This window comes from Procambarus clarkii, chromosome 75 (genome assembly GCF_040958095.1).
Source record: "Procambarus clarkii isolate CNS0578487 chromosome 75, FALCON_Pclarkii_2.0, whole genome shotgun sequence".
Taxonomy (NCBI): Eukaryota; Metazoa; Arthropoda; class Malacostraca; order Decapoda; family Cambaridae; genus Procambarus; species Procambarus clarkii.
Window position 1 is genome coordinate 19,504,850 of NC_091224.1, and position 17,905 is coordinate 19,522,754.

Genomic DNA, 17,905 nt, shown 5'->3' on the forward strand with positions numbered 1-17,905 from the left:
CAATAGGGCTTCTGCAGTTACCGTCATTCTTATGTTCTAAGATCCCTCCCTTCCCTCCCCCCCCCTCACACTCTTCACCGTAGAGAAATGATGTAGTGATGACCACCCTCTTCATACTCCCTTACACTGTCCTCTCCCTCCTCTTCCTTCGTCTTCTCCTCTCCCTTCCTACCCATTCCTCCTGCCCCTTAATCCTCCTCCTCCTGTTCCTCGCCTGGAGCCATCAGCAGACTTGGTCATCAGCAGACTTGGACTTGGCCTCCACAATCATTAATCAATTGTGTTACCTTGGGGGTGGCTGTAACCTCCCCCACCCCCCCCCCTACCCAACCCCCCAACCCCTACCCTACCCCCACGCCCTTGGTCCTGGTATCGACTTGCTTGTCACCTTCGCGTCGTGGGCGGCCCCTTCACGCCCGCTATGTCTGCTGCCCCGGTGGCTATACTCCTAGATGTATTTCCCCCCCCCCCTTAGTATTTTGTATGCTGTTATCATGTCTCTCTTGAGTCCTGCACCTGTGACACCTCTCTCAGAGGGGGTTACAGGTGTGTACGCCCCTCCTAGAAGGGGGTCACAGGTGTGTCCCTAATTCATTACTGTTCATCGGGGGGGGGGGGGGAACACATAGAGGGACTCCAGGCTATAGAGGAATGTGCGGTCAGTCTGGCGTTCCCTCGCTTGTCACATCTCAGTGTGTACTCACCTTGCTGTACTCATCTAGTTTTATTCATCTGTTGTTGTTGAGTTGCACTCTACCCGGCTGTTCTCGTCTAGGATTCATCTAATTGTATTCATGCAGTTATACTCACCTTGTTGTACGCTCCTAGCTGTTCTCACCTGTCTGTACTTACCTAGCTGTACTTATATAGTTGTATTCATCTAATTGTACTCACCTTGTTCTGCTCACCTAGCTGTGCTTACCTTGAAGTACTCTCCTAGCTGTAAGCTCTTAGCTAATATCAGTTGTTCATTTGATGCATCACGTTAGTGTAATCTCTGTGTGTGTCAGCTGTACATATCTAGCTGTACTCATTATACTCATCTAGTTCTACTCACCTATTTGTACTCATCTAGTTATACTATACTCATGTTAACCAACTGGGGTACAGGCTCCTGGGCCTGTTGGACTGTATCGCATCTACATTTAAAGCTTTGTGTGAAGTCTGCCTCCACCACCTCACCTTTCTTTACACACAGGTGGGTACAGGAGCAGACGACTGCTGACTCCTGTTAGCAGGCTGAGAGCTTTCCCTTCCCATAGCTCATGGTAAGCCTTACCCTACTAGTTTTACACACAGGTGGGTACAGGAGCAGACGACTGCTGACTCCTGTTAGCAGGCTGAGAGCTTTCCCTTCCCATAGCTCATGGTAAGCCTTACCCTACTAGTTTTACACACAGGTGGGTACAGGAGCAGACGACTGCTGACTCCTGTTAGCAGGCTGAGAGCTTTCCCTTCCCATAGCTCATGGTAAGCCTTACCCTACTAGTTTTACACACAGGTGGGTACAGGAGCAGACGACTGCTGACTCCTGTTAGCAGGCTGAGAGCTTTCCCTTCCCATAGCTCATGGTAAGCCTTACCCTACTAGTTTTACACACAGGTGGGTACAGGAGCAGACGACTGCTGACTCCTGTTAGCAGGCTGAGAGCTTTCCCTTCCCATAGCTCATGGTAAGCCTTACCCTACTAGTTTTGCACACAGGTGGGTACAGGAGCAGACGACTGCTGACTCCTGTTAGCAGGCTGAGAGCTTTCCCTTCCCATAGCTCATGGTAAGCCTTACCCTACTAGTTTTACACACAGGAGGGTACAGGAGCAGACGACTGCTGACTCCTGTTAGCTGGCTGAGAGCTTTCCCTTCCCATAGCTCATGGTAAGCCTTACCCTACTAGTTTTACACACAGGAGGGTACAGGAGCAGACGACTGCTGACTCCTGTTAGCAGGCTGAGAGCTTTCCCTTCCCATAGCTCATGGTAAGCCTTACCCTACTAGTTTTACACACAGGAGGGTACAGGAGCAGACGACTGCTGACTCCTGTTAGCAGGCTGAGAGCTATCCCTTCCCATAGCTCATGGTAAGCCTTACCCTACTAGTTTTACACACAGGTGGGTACAGGAGCAGACGACTGCTGACTCCTGTTAGCTGGCTGAGAGCTTTCCCTTCCCATAGCTCATGGTAAGCCTTACCCTACTAGTTTTACACACAGGTGGGTACAGGAGCAGACGACTGCTGACTCCTGTTAGCTGGCTGAGAGCTTTCCCTTCCCATAGCTCATGGTAAGCCTTACCCTACTAGTTTTACACACAGGAGGGTACAGGAGCAGACGACTGCTGACTCCTGTTAGCAGGCTGAGAGCTTTCCCTTCCCATAGCTCATGGTAAGCCTTACCCTACTAGTTTTACACACAGGTGGGTACAGGAGCAGACGACTGCTGACTCCTGTTAGCAGGCTGAGAGCTTTCCCTTCCCATAGCTCATGGTAAGCCTTACCCTACTAGTTTTACACACAGGTGGGTACAGGAGCAGACGACTGCTGACTCCTGTTAGCTGGCTGAGAGCTTTCCCTTCCCATAGCTCATGGTAAGCCTTACCCTACTAGTTTTACAAACAGGTGGGTACAGGAGCAGACGACTGCTGACTCCTGTTAGCTGGCTGAGAGCTTTCCCTTCCCATAGCTCATGGTAAGCCTTACCCTACTAGTTTTACACACAGGAGGGTACAGGAGCAGACGACTGCTGACTCCTGTTAGCAGGCTGAGAGCTTTCCCTTCCCATAGCTCATGGTAAGCCTTACCCTACTAGTTTTACACACAGGTGGGTACAGGAGCAGACGACTGCTGACTCCTGTTAGCAGGCTGAGAGCTTTCCCTTCCCATAGCTCATGGTAAGCCTTACCCTACTAGTTTTACACACAGGTGGGTACAGGAGCAGACGACTGCTGACTCCTGTTAGCTGGCTGAGAGCTTTCCCTTCCCATAGCTCATGGTAAGCCTTACCCTACTAGTTTACCCTGGAACACAACCCGCCAATCGGGTTACAACCAGGTACCCAATTACTTCTGGATGTACAAGGCTGAAACAACTAAAGATTGGCAAATAATAATATGAAGAAGAATAATTCAAATAAACTAATTGGAAACAATTATGTTTAAATAAAGAAAATCACTTGACCTATTAGGCAAATCGGGACCTTGCATAGTAGGTCCAGAAGTGCGTTCTGGCTACACACACACACACACACACACACACACACACACACACACACACACACACACACACACACACACACACACACACACACAGGTCTGGTAGCTGAGTGGACAGCGCGCAGGACTCGTAATTCTGTGGCCCGGGTTCGATTCCCGGACCAGGCAGAAACAAATGAGCAAAGTTCCTTTCACCCTGATCCTTCTGTTACCTAGCAGTAAAATAGGTACCAGGGAGTTAGCCAGCTGCTACGAGCTGCTTCCTGGTATGTGTGTGGGGTGTGGGGGGGGGGGCTGAATTAGTAGTTTGTAACAGTTGATTGACAGTTGAGAGGCGGGCCGAAAGAGCAAAGCTCAACCCCCGCAAGCACAACTAGGCGAATACAACTAGGTGAATACACACAGCCCGGCCATTAATTGCAAGATTCTAAATATTTTTCAATATATAGTTTGGGGGAGCTAGGGTCGGGGGGGGGGGGGTCGGGGGGGGGGAGGGGAAGCTAGGGTCGGGGGGGGGGAGGGGGAAGGGTAATTAAGTGTAATCATTCCGGCTACTTATTGCGCCATTTAAAGCAACTGCCAGCGACAGGTGGAGTGTGTGTGATTGTTTTGGAAGATTCATACAGCTAGTTTTGTTATCATCATCATTCATCACGAGCGGCCACGTGCTATTGTTTGTGGGTGTGAGGCGGCGGCGACGACCAGAGTTAATCGCTCGGTAAACACTCTACCTTGGCTGATTTAAGGTAGCGGGGAAGGGGGGCCCCCCTGTCTCACTGTTGTGGCAACCCGTTATTCTCTGTTGACTCTCGTCTGTTGCCCCTTCATTTGCGTTGCCAATCCTATTGGCGTATGCCTTTCCATTGGAGACTTTCAGCACCGTGGAGAGAGGGGGGGGGGGGGGACCTGCTGCATGGGTAACAGCTTCTCCTCTGAATCGACCTACCCTGGCTTTGCGCCCTGGTGAGGCCACTCCAGACCAGGCCGACACCAGAGTGCAACTCCATAGTCTCCTGAGACTGATGGACGCCTACTATATGTCGTTAAATCCCCTCCCCCACCCTCCCCCCCCCTCTTTCACCTCTCTGGACTGCCCCTCTTTTTATCTCTTTATTAACTGCTGTCGTTATGACCTCTGACCTCTCAGTCTTGTTCCTGTTTGTCTGTGGTCTCTTCATTAACTCCGTCTGGTAATTCAACTCTTAACAACTTCCCCTTGAGGAACTCCACTGCACAAGGGAGGTAGTAAAGCAGGTCAGCGGCGAAGATTACAGACCGGTCACGTTAACTAATCAAACGTAATTCAAGTTTTTCGAAAGAGGGATTAGCAGTCCAATCTCCAAGTTTTATGGAGAACGATGAACTTCACAAAACCCAGTTCAACGTGAATTTAGAGCGGGGAGGATCGTGTCATTCACAGTTACTCGACAAGTAGTTAATTGATCATTCACAGTTACGCGACAACTAGTTAATTGATCATTCACAGTTACGCGACAACTGGTTAATTGATCATTCACAGTTACGCGACAACTGGTTAATTGATCATTCACAGTTACGCGACAACTGGTTAATTGATCATTCACAGTTACGCGACAACTGGTTAATTGATCATTCACAGTTACTCGACAATTAGTTAATTGATCATTCACAGTTACTCGACAATTAGTTAATTGATCATTCACAGTTACGCGACAACTAGTTAATTGATCATTCACAGTTACGCGACAACTGGTTAATTGATCATTCACAGTTACGCGACAACTGGTTAATTGATCATTCACAGTTACGCGACAACTGGTTAATTGATCATTCACAGTTACTCGACAATTAGTTAATTGATCATTCACAGTTACGCGACACCTAGTTAATTGATCATTCACAGTTACGCGACACCTAGTTACTACATCATTCACAGTTACTCAACAACTAGTTACTACATCATTCACAGTTACTCCACAACTATGACAATATCACGGTAGCATGAGAACACAAGTGCAGGTATTTAGGATGGCATTGAATAACTGTGAATACGGAGCGATAATCCACAAAATGAGATAAATAAGATTAATAAAATAGGGAGAGAGAGAGATGGATAATCAGGATTACAACCAGGTGCCCAATTACTTCTGGGTGTACAAGGGCGAATCCACAATGCTCGTTCCGGTCAAACAGAACGCATAAGTGACAGCTAAATCAGTCAAATCAAATCCAAGCACAGTGTAAAGCTAAATGTTAAATGACGTTGGGAAATGGATACTGGGGACTGTGTGTGTGTGTGTTCATCTAGTTGTGCTCGCGAGGGTTGAGCGCTGGCTCTTTGGTCCCGCCTCTCAACTGTCAATCAACAGGTGTACAGGTTCCTGAGGCTACTGGGCTCTATCATATCTACACTTGAAACTGTGTATGGAGTCAACCTCCACCACATCACTTCCTAATGCATTCCATTTGTCAACCACTCTGACACTACAAAAGTTCTTTCTAATATCTCTGTGGTTCATTTGGGTTCATTTCTTTTATGGAGGTACTGTGTCAAAGGCTTTCCGACAGTCCAAAAAAATGCAGGCCGCCCATCCTTCTCTTTCTTGTTTAATCTTTGTCACCTGATCTAAGAATTCTATTAAGCCAGTCAGGCAAGATTTACCCTCCCTGAACCCATGTTGATGGTGTCACAAAGTCCCTTCTCTCCAGATGTGTTACTAGGTTTTTTCTCACGATCTTCTCCATCACCTTGCATGGTAATTACACTTGGGCGGTGTAATTTATGTTTCTCCCGTTGAGCATCTGGTTCCCGGAGATGACCGGATGCTGTGTGATGCTACGGTCTTGTTGATACTATCTCTGACGAGTCACTGATTTACTTCTCTTAGTCTCAAGTTTGATCACTCCTTCAATTCCTATTATTGCCATTTTGTGGGCACTTATGTCTATTATTCTCTGTCTGTCTGTCTGTCTCTCTCTCTCTCTCTCTCTCTGTCTCGGTGTATTGAGGTCTTCCTCTTGCTCTAACTTGGCCTGGGGGTTTACGTGCCGATACAGTGTGATCTCAGAGCCACATGTCCTGCTGCTGCTTCAGGTGGTGTTGTTACTACTGGTGTTACTACTGCTCCTGGTGTTGTTGCTCAACAGTTTACTGCTGATATCTAGTGCCTCTACCATCATCAGTTTACCGCTGATATCTAGTGCCTCTACCATCATCAGTTTACCGCTGATATCTAGTGCCTCTACCATCATCAGTTTACCGCTGATATCTAGTGCCTCTACCATCATCAGTTTACCGCTGATATATAGTGCCTCTACCATCATCAGTTTACCGCTGATATCTAGTGCCTCTACCATCATCAGTTTACCGCTGATATCTAGTGCCTCTACCATCATCAGTTTACCGCTGATATCTAGTGCCTCTACCATCATCAGTTTACCGCTGATATCTAGTGCCTCTACCATCATCAGTTTACCGCTGATATCTAGTGCCTTTACCATCGTCAGTTTACCGCTGATATCTAGTGCCTCTACCATCATCAGTTTACCGCTGATACCTAGTGCCTCTACCATCATCAGTTTACCACTGATACCTAGTGCCTCTACCATCATCAGTTTACCGCTGATATCTAGTGCCTCTACCATCATCAGTTTACCGCTGATACCTAGTGCCTCTACCATCATCAGTTTACCACTGATACCTAGTGCCTCTACCATCATCAGTTTACCGCTGATATCTAGTGCCTCTACCATCATCAGTTTACCGCTGATATCTAGTGCCTCTACCATCATCAGTTTACCGCTGATATCTAGTGCCTTTACCATCGTCAGTTTACCGCTGATATCTAGTGCCTCTACCATCATCAGTTTACCGCTGATATCTAGTGCCTCTACCATCATCAGTTTACCGCTGATATCTAGTGCCTCTACCATCATCAGTTTACCGCTGATATCTAGTGCCTCTACCATCATCAGTTTACCGCTGATATCTAGTGCCTCTACCATCATCAGTTTACCGCTGATACCTAGTGCCTCTACCATCATCAATTTACCGCTGATATCTTGTGCCTCTACCATCATCAGTTTACCGCTGATATCTAGTGCCTCTACCATCAGTTTACCGCTGATATCTAGTGCCTCTACCATCATCAGTTTACCGCTGATATCTAGTGCCTCTACCATCATCAGTTTACCGCTCATATCTAGTGCCTCTACCATCATCAGTTTACCGCTGATATCTAGTGCCTCTACCATCATCAGTTTACCGCTGATATCTAGTGCCTCTACCATCATCAGTTTACCGCTCATATCTAGTGCCTCTACCATCATCAGTTTACCGCTGATATCTAGTGCCTCTACCATCATCAGTTTACCGCTCATATCTAGTGCCTCTACCATCATCAGTTTACCGCTGATATCTAGTGCCTCTACCATCATCAGTTTACCGCTGATATCTAGTGCCTCTACCATCATCAGTTTACCGCTGATATCTAGTGCCTCTACCATCATCAGTTTACCGCTGATATCTAGTGCCTCTACCATCATCAGTTTACCGCTGATATCTAGTGCCTCTACCCCGTATCAACCTACCCTGGAGAGGCTACCTTTGTGCCCTGGAGAGGCCACTCCAGACCGACAATCAGAGCGCCACTCCATAGTCTCCTGAGACTGATGGATGCCTCTACTATCATTACCTAGCCTCAGAGACCAACCTGTTTCATCGGCAGGTATTTTCTGCTGTTGTCATATGTCAGGTTATGGTAAATGAACAAATTGCTAGTTTTAACTACGTTTGATTTTTCTTTTACTGCTAGGTAACTTACCAGGGGGGGGGGGGGGAACCCGGCGGGGCTCGGATCTTCACAGTCGCAGTGACCATCTTCAGTACACACTGTCCTTATTACTGTAAATATCTTCACAGCCTCCCCATCTCCCTTATACACCTTTCTATATTTTCCCCATCACACTATACCCTTCCCTGTAACTAAAAAAGTTGTGCCCCAGAATGCAAATTTGTCGTCTGAACATCACATTTTTTTTTATTAATACATTAGGTACATCTGCATTAGTGCAGCTGCCCTAGACTATATGAAGTGGAGTACAGTGTGTCAAAAAAGCTAACTAGGTGATGCTTAAAAAATCCCCATCACACAGGATGGTTAGTCATATAGTGGCATGTGATGGGCAGTCTGCACTGGCAGACTCCGGAAGCATTTTGAGGATATCATCACAATGGGCCTCGTAACCTGGTGGATAGCGCGCAGGACTAGTAATTCTGTGGCGCGGGTTCGATTCCCGCACAAGGCAGAAACAAATGGGCAAAGTTTCTTTCACCCTGAATGCCCCTGTTACCTAGCAGTAAATAGGTACCTGGGAGTTAGTCAGCTGTCACGGGCTGCTTCCTGGGGGTGGAGGCCTGGTCGAGGACCGGGCCGCGGGGACACTAAAAAGCCCCGAAATCATCTCAAGATAACCATTTGATGAACCTCACAAAAAGTCTACGGACTATGCGCAGAACATTTCATTTCCCCAGATTTCGTGAAAAAGATACATAGTTAGATCTACTTGAAAAGGGAAAGGGGGTAGGGAGGCATGGGGGGTGACCCTCGCGCTATTACACTCCCCATCACATCACCAGTAACCCTGCAAAGTCTAATAAGGCTAACCCCCCATCCATTTGGCCTCAAACCATAAACATTCTATCTCATATATATAGATTAAGTTCTCCCCTCATCTGCCAAGCTTAATAACTTGCCTCCAGCTGCAAAAGTTAAGCTTACTTGCAGTTTGTCCACGCTGCAAATCTTTATAGCCTTTAGTTAGTTAGAACTTTAGGTTTGCCTCATACGTCAAAACTGCGTCGTGGGGACGTTATCCGTCATTTGACGACGAGAACGCTTCCCGTCTGTCATCTGTCAGGTGAAGCTCTTGACTTCTGGGACGTCTCCTTGCTCTCTTGCTGACGCTGCCGCCCCCCTGCCCTCCACCCCCCTGCCCTCCGGCCCCTGCCCCCCTGCCCCCCTGCCCTCCACCCCCCTGCCCTCCGGCCCCTGCCCCCCCCCTCACCCCATCCACCCCTCCATGTTGTAGTCACCTTCCTGTCCCTTGCCTCTACAAATTACCTCATCACCACCTGTTTCCTCCACCTAATACCCCACCACGGACCCTCTACAGGAAATGTATAACACGAACACAATACCGAACAAGGAAGCATATATGTCTCATACACATATACATACAACGTATGCATATATAAATATACATATGGTGTATATAATATAATTATCTGATGTGAATGCGTGTACGCGCGCGAGAGCCCGAGGGTCCGTGAGATGCCTATACTCTCTGATTAAGCTGTCTGGCCGCGAGAGACAGACAGACAGACACATGCGGCAGGTCGCGGGATGATGATGGTACATGCGGCTGGTCGCCAAATCAAATTCAATTACCGAACCGCCCATTTGGGGTAGGAGACGATGGCTATCATTACCGGCCGGCCAACACAACCGCGCCTATTATTGACCTCTATGATAAGGGGCTCATATTTCTCTTGTTTAACCCCCCCCCACCTTTATATATATATATATATATATATATATATATATATATATATATATATATATATATATATATATATATATATATATATATATATATATAATATACACACACACACACAAATAGTCCAAATTTAATATAATAAAAGTCAACAAAAAGTCTACAAAAGTATAATATTGGTTCATTGCTAAATCACCTCGTTAAGATAACTAACTACTTAACCACCTCGTTAAGATAAAGGTTCCACTTAAGCACCTCGTTGAAATACGAACTGTTTAATCACCCCGTTAAGATAACGAACCACTTAACCAACTCTCTAAGATAGCGAACCACCTGACAACGTCTCGCTAAGATCAAGAGCTGCAGTACTTGACAACGCCTCGTTACTGAAAGAAGGAAGAACCACTTAGTTACAGTGAAGATAAAAGTGGTTACCCCACTTATAAAGTGAGTCCAGATGTTAGCCAAGTTGTTCTTAAGGCTCTTACAGCTTCTTAGTGAGCTCTTTAAGGTGTGTGGCGTGACTCTTGTGTGGTAAACTCATTAATAAAAGCAACGGCAGAAACAAGAGGAACAAGATTAGTTAAGTAACAACAGTAGTGATAACAGGAATACCAACAGTAGGAATACATTTCTTATACAACACCGACAACTGCCAGTGATGTATTTTTCGTGCATCAGGGTGTCTTGTGGTGTCATATGGGGGGGGGGGGAGGGGGAGGGGGGGTATTATGTAAACGGTTCATATGGTGGTGTCACATGTAGCTCACACAAGTCGTTCTGTCATGTAGTTTTGTCATGTGGCTGTGTCATGTGGCCCTGTCATGTTGCTCTGTCATGTGGCCCTGTTATGTGGCTCTGTCATGTGGCTCTGTCATGTGGCTGTGTCATGTGGCCCTGTCATGTTGCTCTGTCATGTGGCCCTGTCATGTGGCTCTGTTATGTGGCTCTGTCATGTGGCTGTGTCATGTGGCTCTGTCATGTGGCCCTGCCATGTGGCTCTGTCATGTGGCTGTGTCATGTGGCCGTGTCATGTGGCTCTGTCATGTGGCCCTGTCATGTGGCCGTGTCATGTGGCTCTGTCATGTGGCTCTGTCATGTGGCCCTGTCATGTGGCTCTGTCATGTGGCCCTGTCATGTTGCTCTGTCATGTTGCTCTGTTATGTGCCCTGTCATGTAGCCCTGTCATGTGGCTCTGTCATGTTGCCCTGTCATGTGGCTCTGTCATGTTGCTCTGTCATGTGGCTCTGTCATGTTGCCCTGTCATGTGGCTCTGTCATGTTGCCCTGTCATGTGGCTCTGTCATGTTGCTCTGTCATGTGGCTGTGTCATGTGGCTCTGTCATGTGGCTCTGTCATGTGGCCCTGTCATGTGGCTCTGTCATGTGGCTGTGTCATGTGGCCCTGTCATGTTGCTCTGTCATGTGGCCCTGTCATGTGGCTGTGTCATGTGGCTCTGTCATGTGGCTCTGTCATGTGGCTGTGTCATGTGGCTCTGTCATGTGGCTGTGTCATGTGGCCGTGTCATGTGGCTCTGTCATGTGGCTCTGTCATGTGGCTCTGTCATGTGGCTGTGTCATGTGGCTCTGTCTTGTGGCCCTGTCATGTGGCTCTGTCATGTTGCTCTGTCATGTGGCTGTGTCATGTGGCTCTGTCATGTGGCTCTGTCATGTGGCTGTGTCATGTGGCCCTGTCATGTGGCTCTGTCATGTGGCCCTGTCATGTGGCCCTGTCATGTTGCTCTGTCATGTGGCCCTGTCATGTGGCTGTGTCATGTGGCTCTGTCATGTGGCTCTGTCATGTGGCTCTGTCATGTGGCTCTGTCATGTGGCTGTGTCATGTGGCCGTGTCATGTGGCTCTGTCATGTGGCTCTGTCATGTGGCTCTGTCATGTGGCTGTGTCATGTGGCTCTGTCATGTGGCCCTGTCATGTGGCTCTGTCATGTTGCTCTGTCATGTGGCTGTGTCATGTGGCTGTGTCATGTGGCTGTGTCATGTGGGTGTGTCATGTGGCTCTGTCATGTGTCCCTGTCATGTGTCCCTGTCATGCGGCTGTTGCGTCGATGACCCCCCCCCCCCCCTCCAAAAAAAAAAGAGTTGTCCAGCAAAAGCTGACAGATTCAACACTCCTGCCTGAAGGCGGACCGAAAATACCACCCCGTTGCCCCACGCACCTCGGCAATAACAGGTGTCACGGCCGCGTGTCAAGGGTGACGTTGACACGCCACATGACACTTGGCGTGTCATAAAAAACTCGCCGCTCTCTCATATAACGCCAGCCCGGGCCTTCGGCGGGTAATTCAAGGCGTCATGTTGACGGTGAAACCCATTACGGGGTAATTTCTTGACTGCCACGACACCTGGGATGGGCACGGTGAAACATGATGCATGCGTCACGCGAGGGGCCGTTTCGCGGTCATTTCGCGGTCGCGCGACAGCTTAAAATGCGTCGAGTGGAGTGTCGTTCGCGCATACGCGACGTACTTGGGGAGGCGTGAGTCGTTGGGCGGTCATTTATTTTGTTTATGTCGCGCGAAGGTCGTTCGCGGACGGTCTTAACGACGTTCTGTTGGCGTCGTTCGAGGGTCGTGTATATACAGGTCTTTTTTTTTGGGGGGGAGGTGTTTTGTGCCCTTTATATAAAGGTGTTTGTCGTCGTATATCTGCTCTTAATTGCACAGACAGGTGTTGAAAAATGCATGGCAATTGACCCCTTAGATCGTACGATACGCGGTTTGGACGTTTATGGGTCGTACGACGAACTTTGCGATGTTTTGACATCCGAACATCTGCTTTTTTTTACGGTGCGTTTTTACTTGCGTTATCCCTAGTGACAACGGTAATGATATCGCGTTATCCCGGTCACAAATAGCAATTACAGAGGAAACATTTTGGGTCACAGGATGTGTGTGTAGAATTGAAAAAGCATTAGCGAAACGTTTCTGTCTCAGACGTTGTAGGAAAACGTCGAACTGGTGTTCCTAAGTCATTCCACTACCACCACCACTACTACCACCCCCCTACCACCCCCACCTACCACCCCAACCTACCACCCCCCTACCACCCCCTACCACCCCCCACCTACCACCCCCACCTACCACCCCCCTACCACCCCACTACCACCCCCCTACCACCCCCCCCCTCCACCACCCCCCCTCCACCACCCCCCCTCCACCACCCCCCTCCACCACCCCCCCTCCACCACCCCCCTACCACCCCCCTACCACCCCCCTACCACCACCCCCCCTCCACCAACCGCGCCGAACACCCCTCTCTCGCGAGAGAGAGAGAGAGAGGGGCGATTAGGTAACACAGTAATTTGGGGAATTATGATGAAGCGGAAAAACAAGGCGAGAGATCAAATTACAATCATGCCAATCATTGATTCTTTTATGACGAGCGTAAAGCTGTAATTGACACGCCTTGGGCTCTGACCCTTGTTAGCTTGTTGTGTGTGTGTGTGTGTGGGGGAGGGGGGGGGAATAGTGGTTAAGGTAAAGGCCTTGGATAAAGCAGTCTAGGCATTGGAGGCATCATGTTATGACCCCAAGGTTGTGTAATGACCCCCCCAAGATTGTGTAATGACCCCCCAAGATTGTGTAATGATCCCCAAGATTGTGTAATGACCCCCCAAGATTGTGTAATGATCCCCAAGGTTGTGTAATGACCCCAAGGTTGTGTAATGATCCCCAAGGTTGTGTAATGACCCCAAGGTTGTGTAATGACCCGCCAAGATTGTGTAATGACCCCCCAAGATTGTGTAATGATCCCCAAGATTGTGTAAGGACCTTCCAAGGTTGTGTAATGACCCCAAGATTGTGTAATGATCCCCCAAGGTTGTGTAATGATCCCCCAAGGTTGTGTAATGATCCCAAGGTTGTGTAATGATCCCCCAAGGTTGTGTAATGACCCCAAGATTGTGTAATGATCCCCCAAGGTTGTGTAATGATCCCAAGGTTGTGTAATGATCCCCCAAGTTTGTGTAATGACCCCAAGATTGTGTAATGATCCCCCAAGATTGTGTAATGACCCCAAGATTGTGTAATGATCCCCCAAGGTTGTGTAATGATCCCAAGATTGTGTAATGATCCCCCAAGATTGTGTAATGATCCCCCAAGATTGTGTAATGACCCCCCAAGATTGTGTAATGACCCCCAAGATTGTGTAATGACCCCCCAAGATTGTGTAATGACCCCAAGATCGTGTAATGACCCCAAGATTGTGTAATGATCCCCCAAGATTGTGTAATGACCCCAAGATTGTGTAATGATCCCCAAGATTGTGTAATGATCCCCCAAGATTGTGTAATGATCCCCCAAGATTGTGTAATGACCCCAAGATTGTGTAATGATCCCCAAGATTGTGTAATGATCCCCAAGATTGTGTAATGACCCCCCCAAGATTGTGTAATGATCCCCCAAGATTGTGTAATGATCCCCAAGGTTGTGTAATGATCCCCAAGATTGTGTAATGACCCCAAGATTGTGTAATGATCCCCCAAGATTGTGTAATGATCCCCCAAGGTTGTGTAATGATCCCCAAGATTGTGTAATGATCCCCAAGATTGTGTAATGACCCCAAGATTGTGTAATGATCCCCCAAGATTGTGTAATGACCCCAAGATTGTGTAATGACCCCAAGATTGTGTAATGTCCCCAAGATTGTGTAATGATCCCCCAAGATTGTGTAATGACCCCCCAAGATTGTGTAATGACCCCAAGATTGTGTAATGATCCCCCAAGATTGTGTAATGACCCCAAGATTGTGTAATGTCCCCAAGATTGTGTAATGACCCCCGAAGATTGTGTAATGAGCCCCCAAGATTGTGTAATGACCCCAAGATTGTGTAATGTCCCCAAGATTGTGTAATGACCCCCGAAGATTGTGTAATGACCCCCCAAGATTGTGTAATGACCCCAAGATTGTGTAATGACCCCCCAAGATTGTGTAATGACCCCATGGTTGTGTAATGTCCCCAAGATTGTGTAATGACCCCAAGATTGTGTAATGTCCCCAAGATTGTGTAATGACCCCCGAAGATTGTGTAATGACCCCCCAAGATTGTGTAATGACCCCAAGATTGTGTAATGATCTCCCAAGATTGTGTAATGACCCCCCAAGATTGTGTAATGACCCCCCAAGGATGTGTAATGACCCCCAAGATTGTGTAATGACCCCCAAGATTGTGTAATGATCCCCCAAGATTGTGTAATGACCCCCCAAGGATGTGTAATGACCCCCCAAGATTGTGTAATGACCCCCAAGATTGTGTAATGACCCCCCAAGGTTGTGTAATGATCCCCCAAGATTGTGTAATGACCCCCCAAGGATGTGTAATGACCCCCCAAGATTGTGTAATGACCCCCCAAGATTGTGTAATGACCCCCCAAGGATGTGTAATGACCCCCCAAGATTGTGTAATGACCCCTAGGTTGTGTATTGATCCCCGAAGATTGTGTAATGACCCCAAGATTGTGTAATGACCCCAAGATTGTGTAATGATCCCCCAAGATTGTGTAATGTCCCCCCAAGATTGTGTAATGACCCCAAGATTGTGTAATGATCCCCCAAGATTGTGTAATGACCCCAAGGTTGTGTAATGACCCCCCAAGGATGTCTCAGCAGCAGACGAGGGAGCTGAAGGACCTCCTCCTCAACAAACCTTCAACAGGAAGACTGAAATCAGAAGTGCAATCAAGAGATGTTTCTTGAAAAGATGATAGTTGCACGCAAGACACTTGAGACCTCATTCACAAACGAACAAGAATGTAAGAACTCTTGTATATATATATATATATAAATATATAAAACATCTAAAATATGGTATTAGAAGTAGCAAGGAGATGCTAAAGTTTTCCAAAGTGGCGGAGGGTGAACATATCCATGATTTGTCACACTGTGATGACTTGAATTGGCATGTGGTCATGTTGAACGAATGGGTGACGATGGGTGTGTTGAGGCGGTGATTAGCGAAGGAGGAGAAGTGGAGGAGTGAAGATATAAAAATAAATGATTGAACGTAAAGAAAAAGTATATGAAAGAGGTAGAGAATGAAGGCAAGCAGAGGCAGAAGGAAGAGGAGGGAGGGAAGAAAGAGGAAGAAGACGAGGATGATGAGTAAAAGATGGAGAAGAAATAGGAGGAGGAGGGGAAGGTGTAGTTGAGGAGTGAGAGGAGGCAGAGAGCTAGTGTGTGTGTGTGTGTGTGTGTGTGTGTGTGTGTGTGTGTGTGTGTGTGTGTGTGTGTGTGTGTGTCTGTCGACTGACAGCTCTAATACCCACTCCTACTGACTCCGTCAGTCGCCCACACCCCCACCCCCCTCCAAACACCCCCCCCCCCCCCGACAACCCCCCCCCCCCCGACAACCCCCCGACACCCTCCCCCCCATCCCCCCCCCCACCCGACACGCCCCTCCACCCCAGCTGATCAACGGGGGTGTCACCCTGGACCCTGATATCGTGTCATTTGGGGCCCCGGAGTCTTGTCATTTCGTGGCGGCATGAGCCACTCATCTGAAGGGCCTCGCCATCATTCTCGACCATAATTCCGACAGCAGGGCGGCGCTGGAGCCGTGTCGTGGGACGTGGCCCTATCCTCCCCTTGCAGGATTGAGCTATCTGGAAGGGTGACGGGAGGTGGGTGGGGCTAGGTGGGGGGGGGGGAAGATTAGTGGGATAGTGAAGGGTGGAGATGAGACAGACACATGGAGGAGCAAATGGGTCGGTGGTGGGACGAGGTGATGGCTCAATACTCCCGCCGGAGTGTGTATAGTGTGGTGCTGGGGGTGACGGAGGGGGTGACGGAGGGGAGGAAGGAGGATATGATGGGTTTATGAGGTTTTGGGATTGTTGCAATGGCGGTGGCTGGCTATGGCGGGAGACGGGCAGCCTACCGTGTAGCAGCCAAGGTTGCTTTTTGTACCGTGAGTGTTCTCGTTATTGTGGTAAAGGTGTTCAGGGAAGTGGTTGGTTCCTGTACCGTCTGTGTGTGTGTGTGTGTGTGTGTGTGTGTGTCTCTCTCTCTCTCTCTCTCTCTCTCTCTCTCTCTCTCTCTCTCTCTCTCTCTCTCTCTCTCTCTCTCTCTCTCTCTCTCTCTCTCTCTCTCTCTCTCCCTCTCTCCCTCTCTCCCTCTCTCCCTCTCTCTCTCCCCCCCCCAAGCATAATAGGAGTGTGGCATGCTGTGTCATCTTGAAGCCTCCTTAATGTTTGGGAATTATTTGTGTTGCTGTAACATTACACGTGTGTCTATATGGGTTGGCATAGTCGGCCTTCAGCTCCTGGGACCCTCCTTTCTAGTCGTGGGATTAGTGTTATGGGACCTCATGCCTCCCACATTTCACGCCATATCTGGATATGGAGTTTAATTCTTCTCTGGCCCTTATAGGCCTCTGGTGCCTTAGGCCATATTTGTGACATGTTTATTCTTGCGTATCATAAGGGCGTAATGATTTTATGACTTAATATCGCGGCCGTACAATGGAATCGAACCTGCTAAGACGTTCTGGGATATGTAGGTTCAGTTCCATTTTTTTTTGGGGGGGGAGGGATATTCCTACACGGGCCCTAAGCCTCTTTCTGGCCTGGTAAGTGGCACTCGTTTCACTCGTAATTAGGCGGAGGATGAATAGTTACCTGAATTATAAGGGCCACTAATACTAGTGACCTCGATGAGGACAGGAAGCCGGCGACTTGTCAAAGGTCTCTTCCCTCCCCCCATTTGCCTTGATATGTAAGACTCGGAAATTAACTTCCAACACCTCAGTGGTTCATCTGGATCCCTCAGCATCCATCCCTGTCCCCCACGCTCTCAAACAGCATCTACAACGAGAATAAGATAACATGTGATTTGATAAAGAACAGGTAACTCCTGGCGAGCTAGAGTTACAAGGAAACACAGTGATATATTTGATGATATTAACTATCTCGGATGAAAAAAATCTACATGTGACACTCTTTATGTCGATCGCCCCAGACAATGTATTCGATGGCGGAATTGCACCGATAGTTGGAGTCGAAGGTTGCATGGACGTTGGAGTCGAAGGTTGCATGGACGTTGGAGTCGAAGGTTGCATGGACGTTGGAGTCGAAGGTTGCATGGACGTTGGAGTCGAAGGTTGCATGGACGTTGGAGGCGAAAGTTGCAGGAACGTTGGAGTCGAAAGTTC

The 17,905-nt window shown here is 48.2% G+C and overlaps 1 protein-coding gene across 1 annotated transcript; it reads right to left on the reverse strand.

Moving 5' to 3' along the window:
* Nucleotides 1–6,274: 6,274 nt before the first annotated feature.
* Nucleotides 6,275–7,726, reverse strand: LOC138357040 (uncharacterized). The gene has a single exon (XM_069313580.1). It carries the CDS (start codon nucleotides 7,724–7,726, stop codon nucleotides 6,275–6,277), a length of 1,452 nt encoding a protein of 483 aa, XP_069169681.1.
* Nucleotides 7,727–17,905: the final 10,179 nt, after the last annotated feature.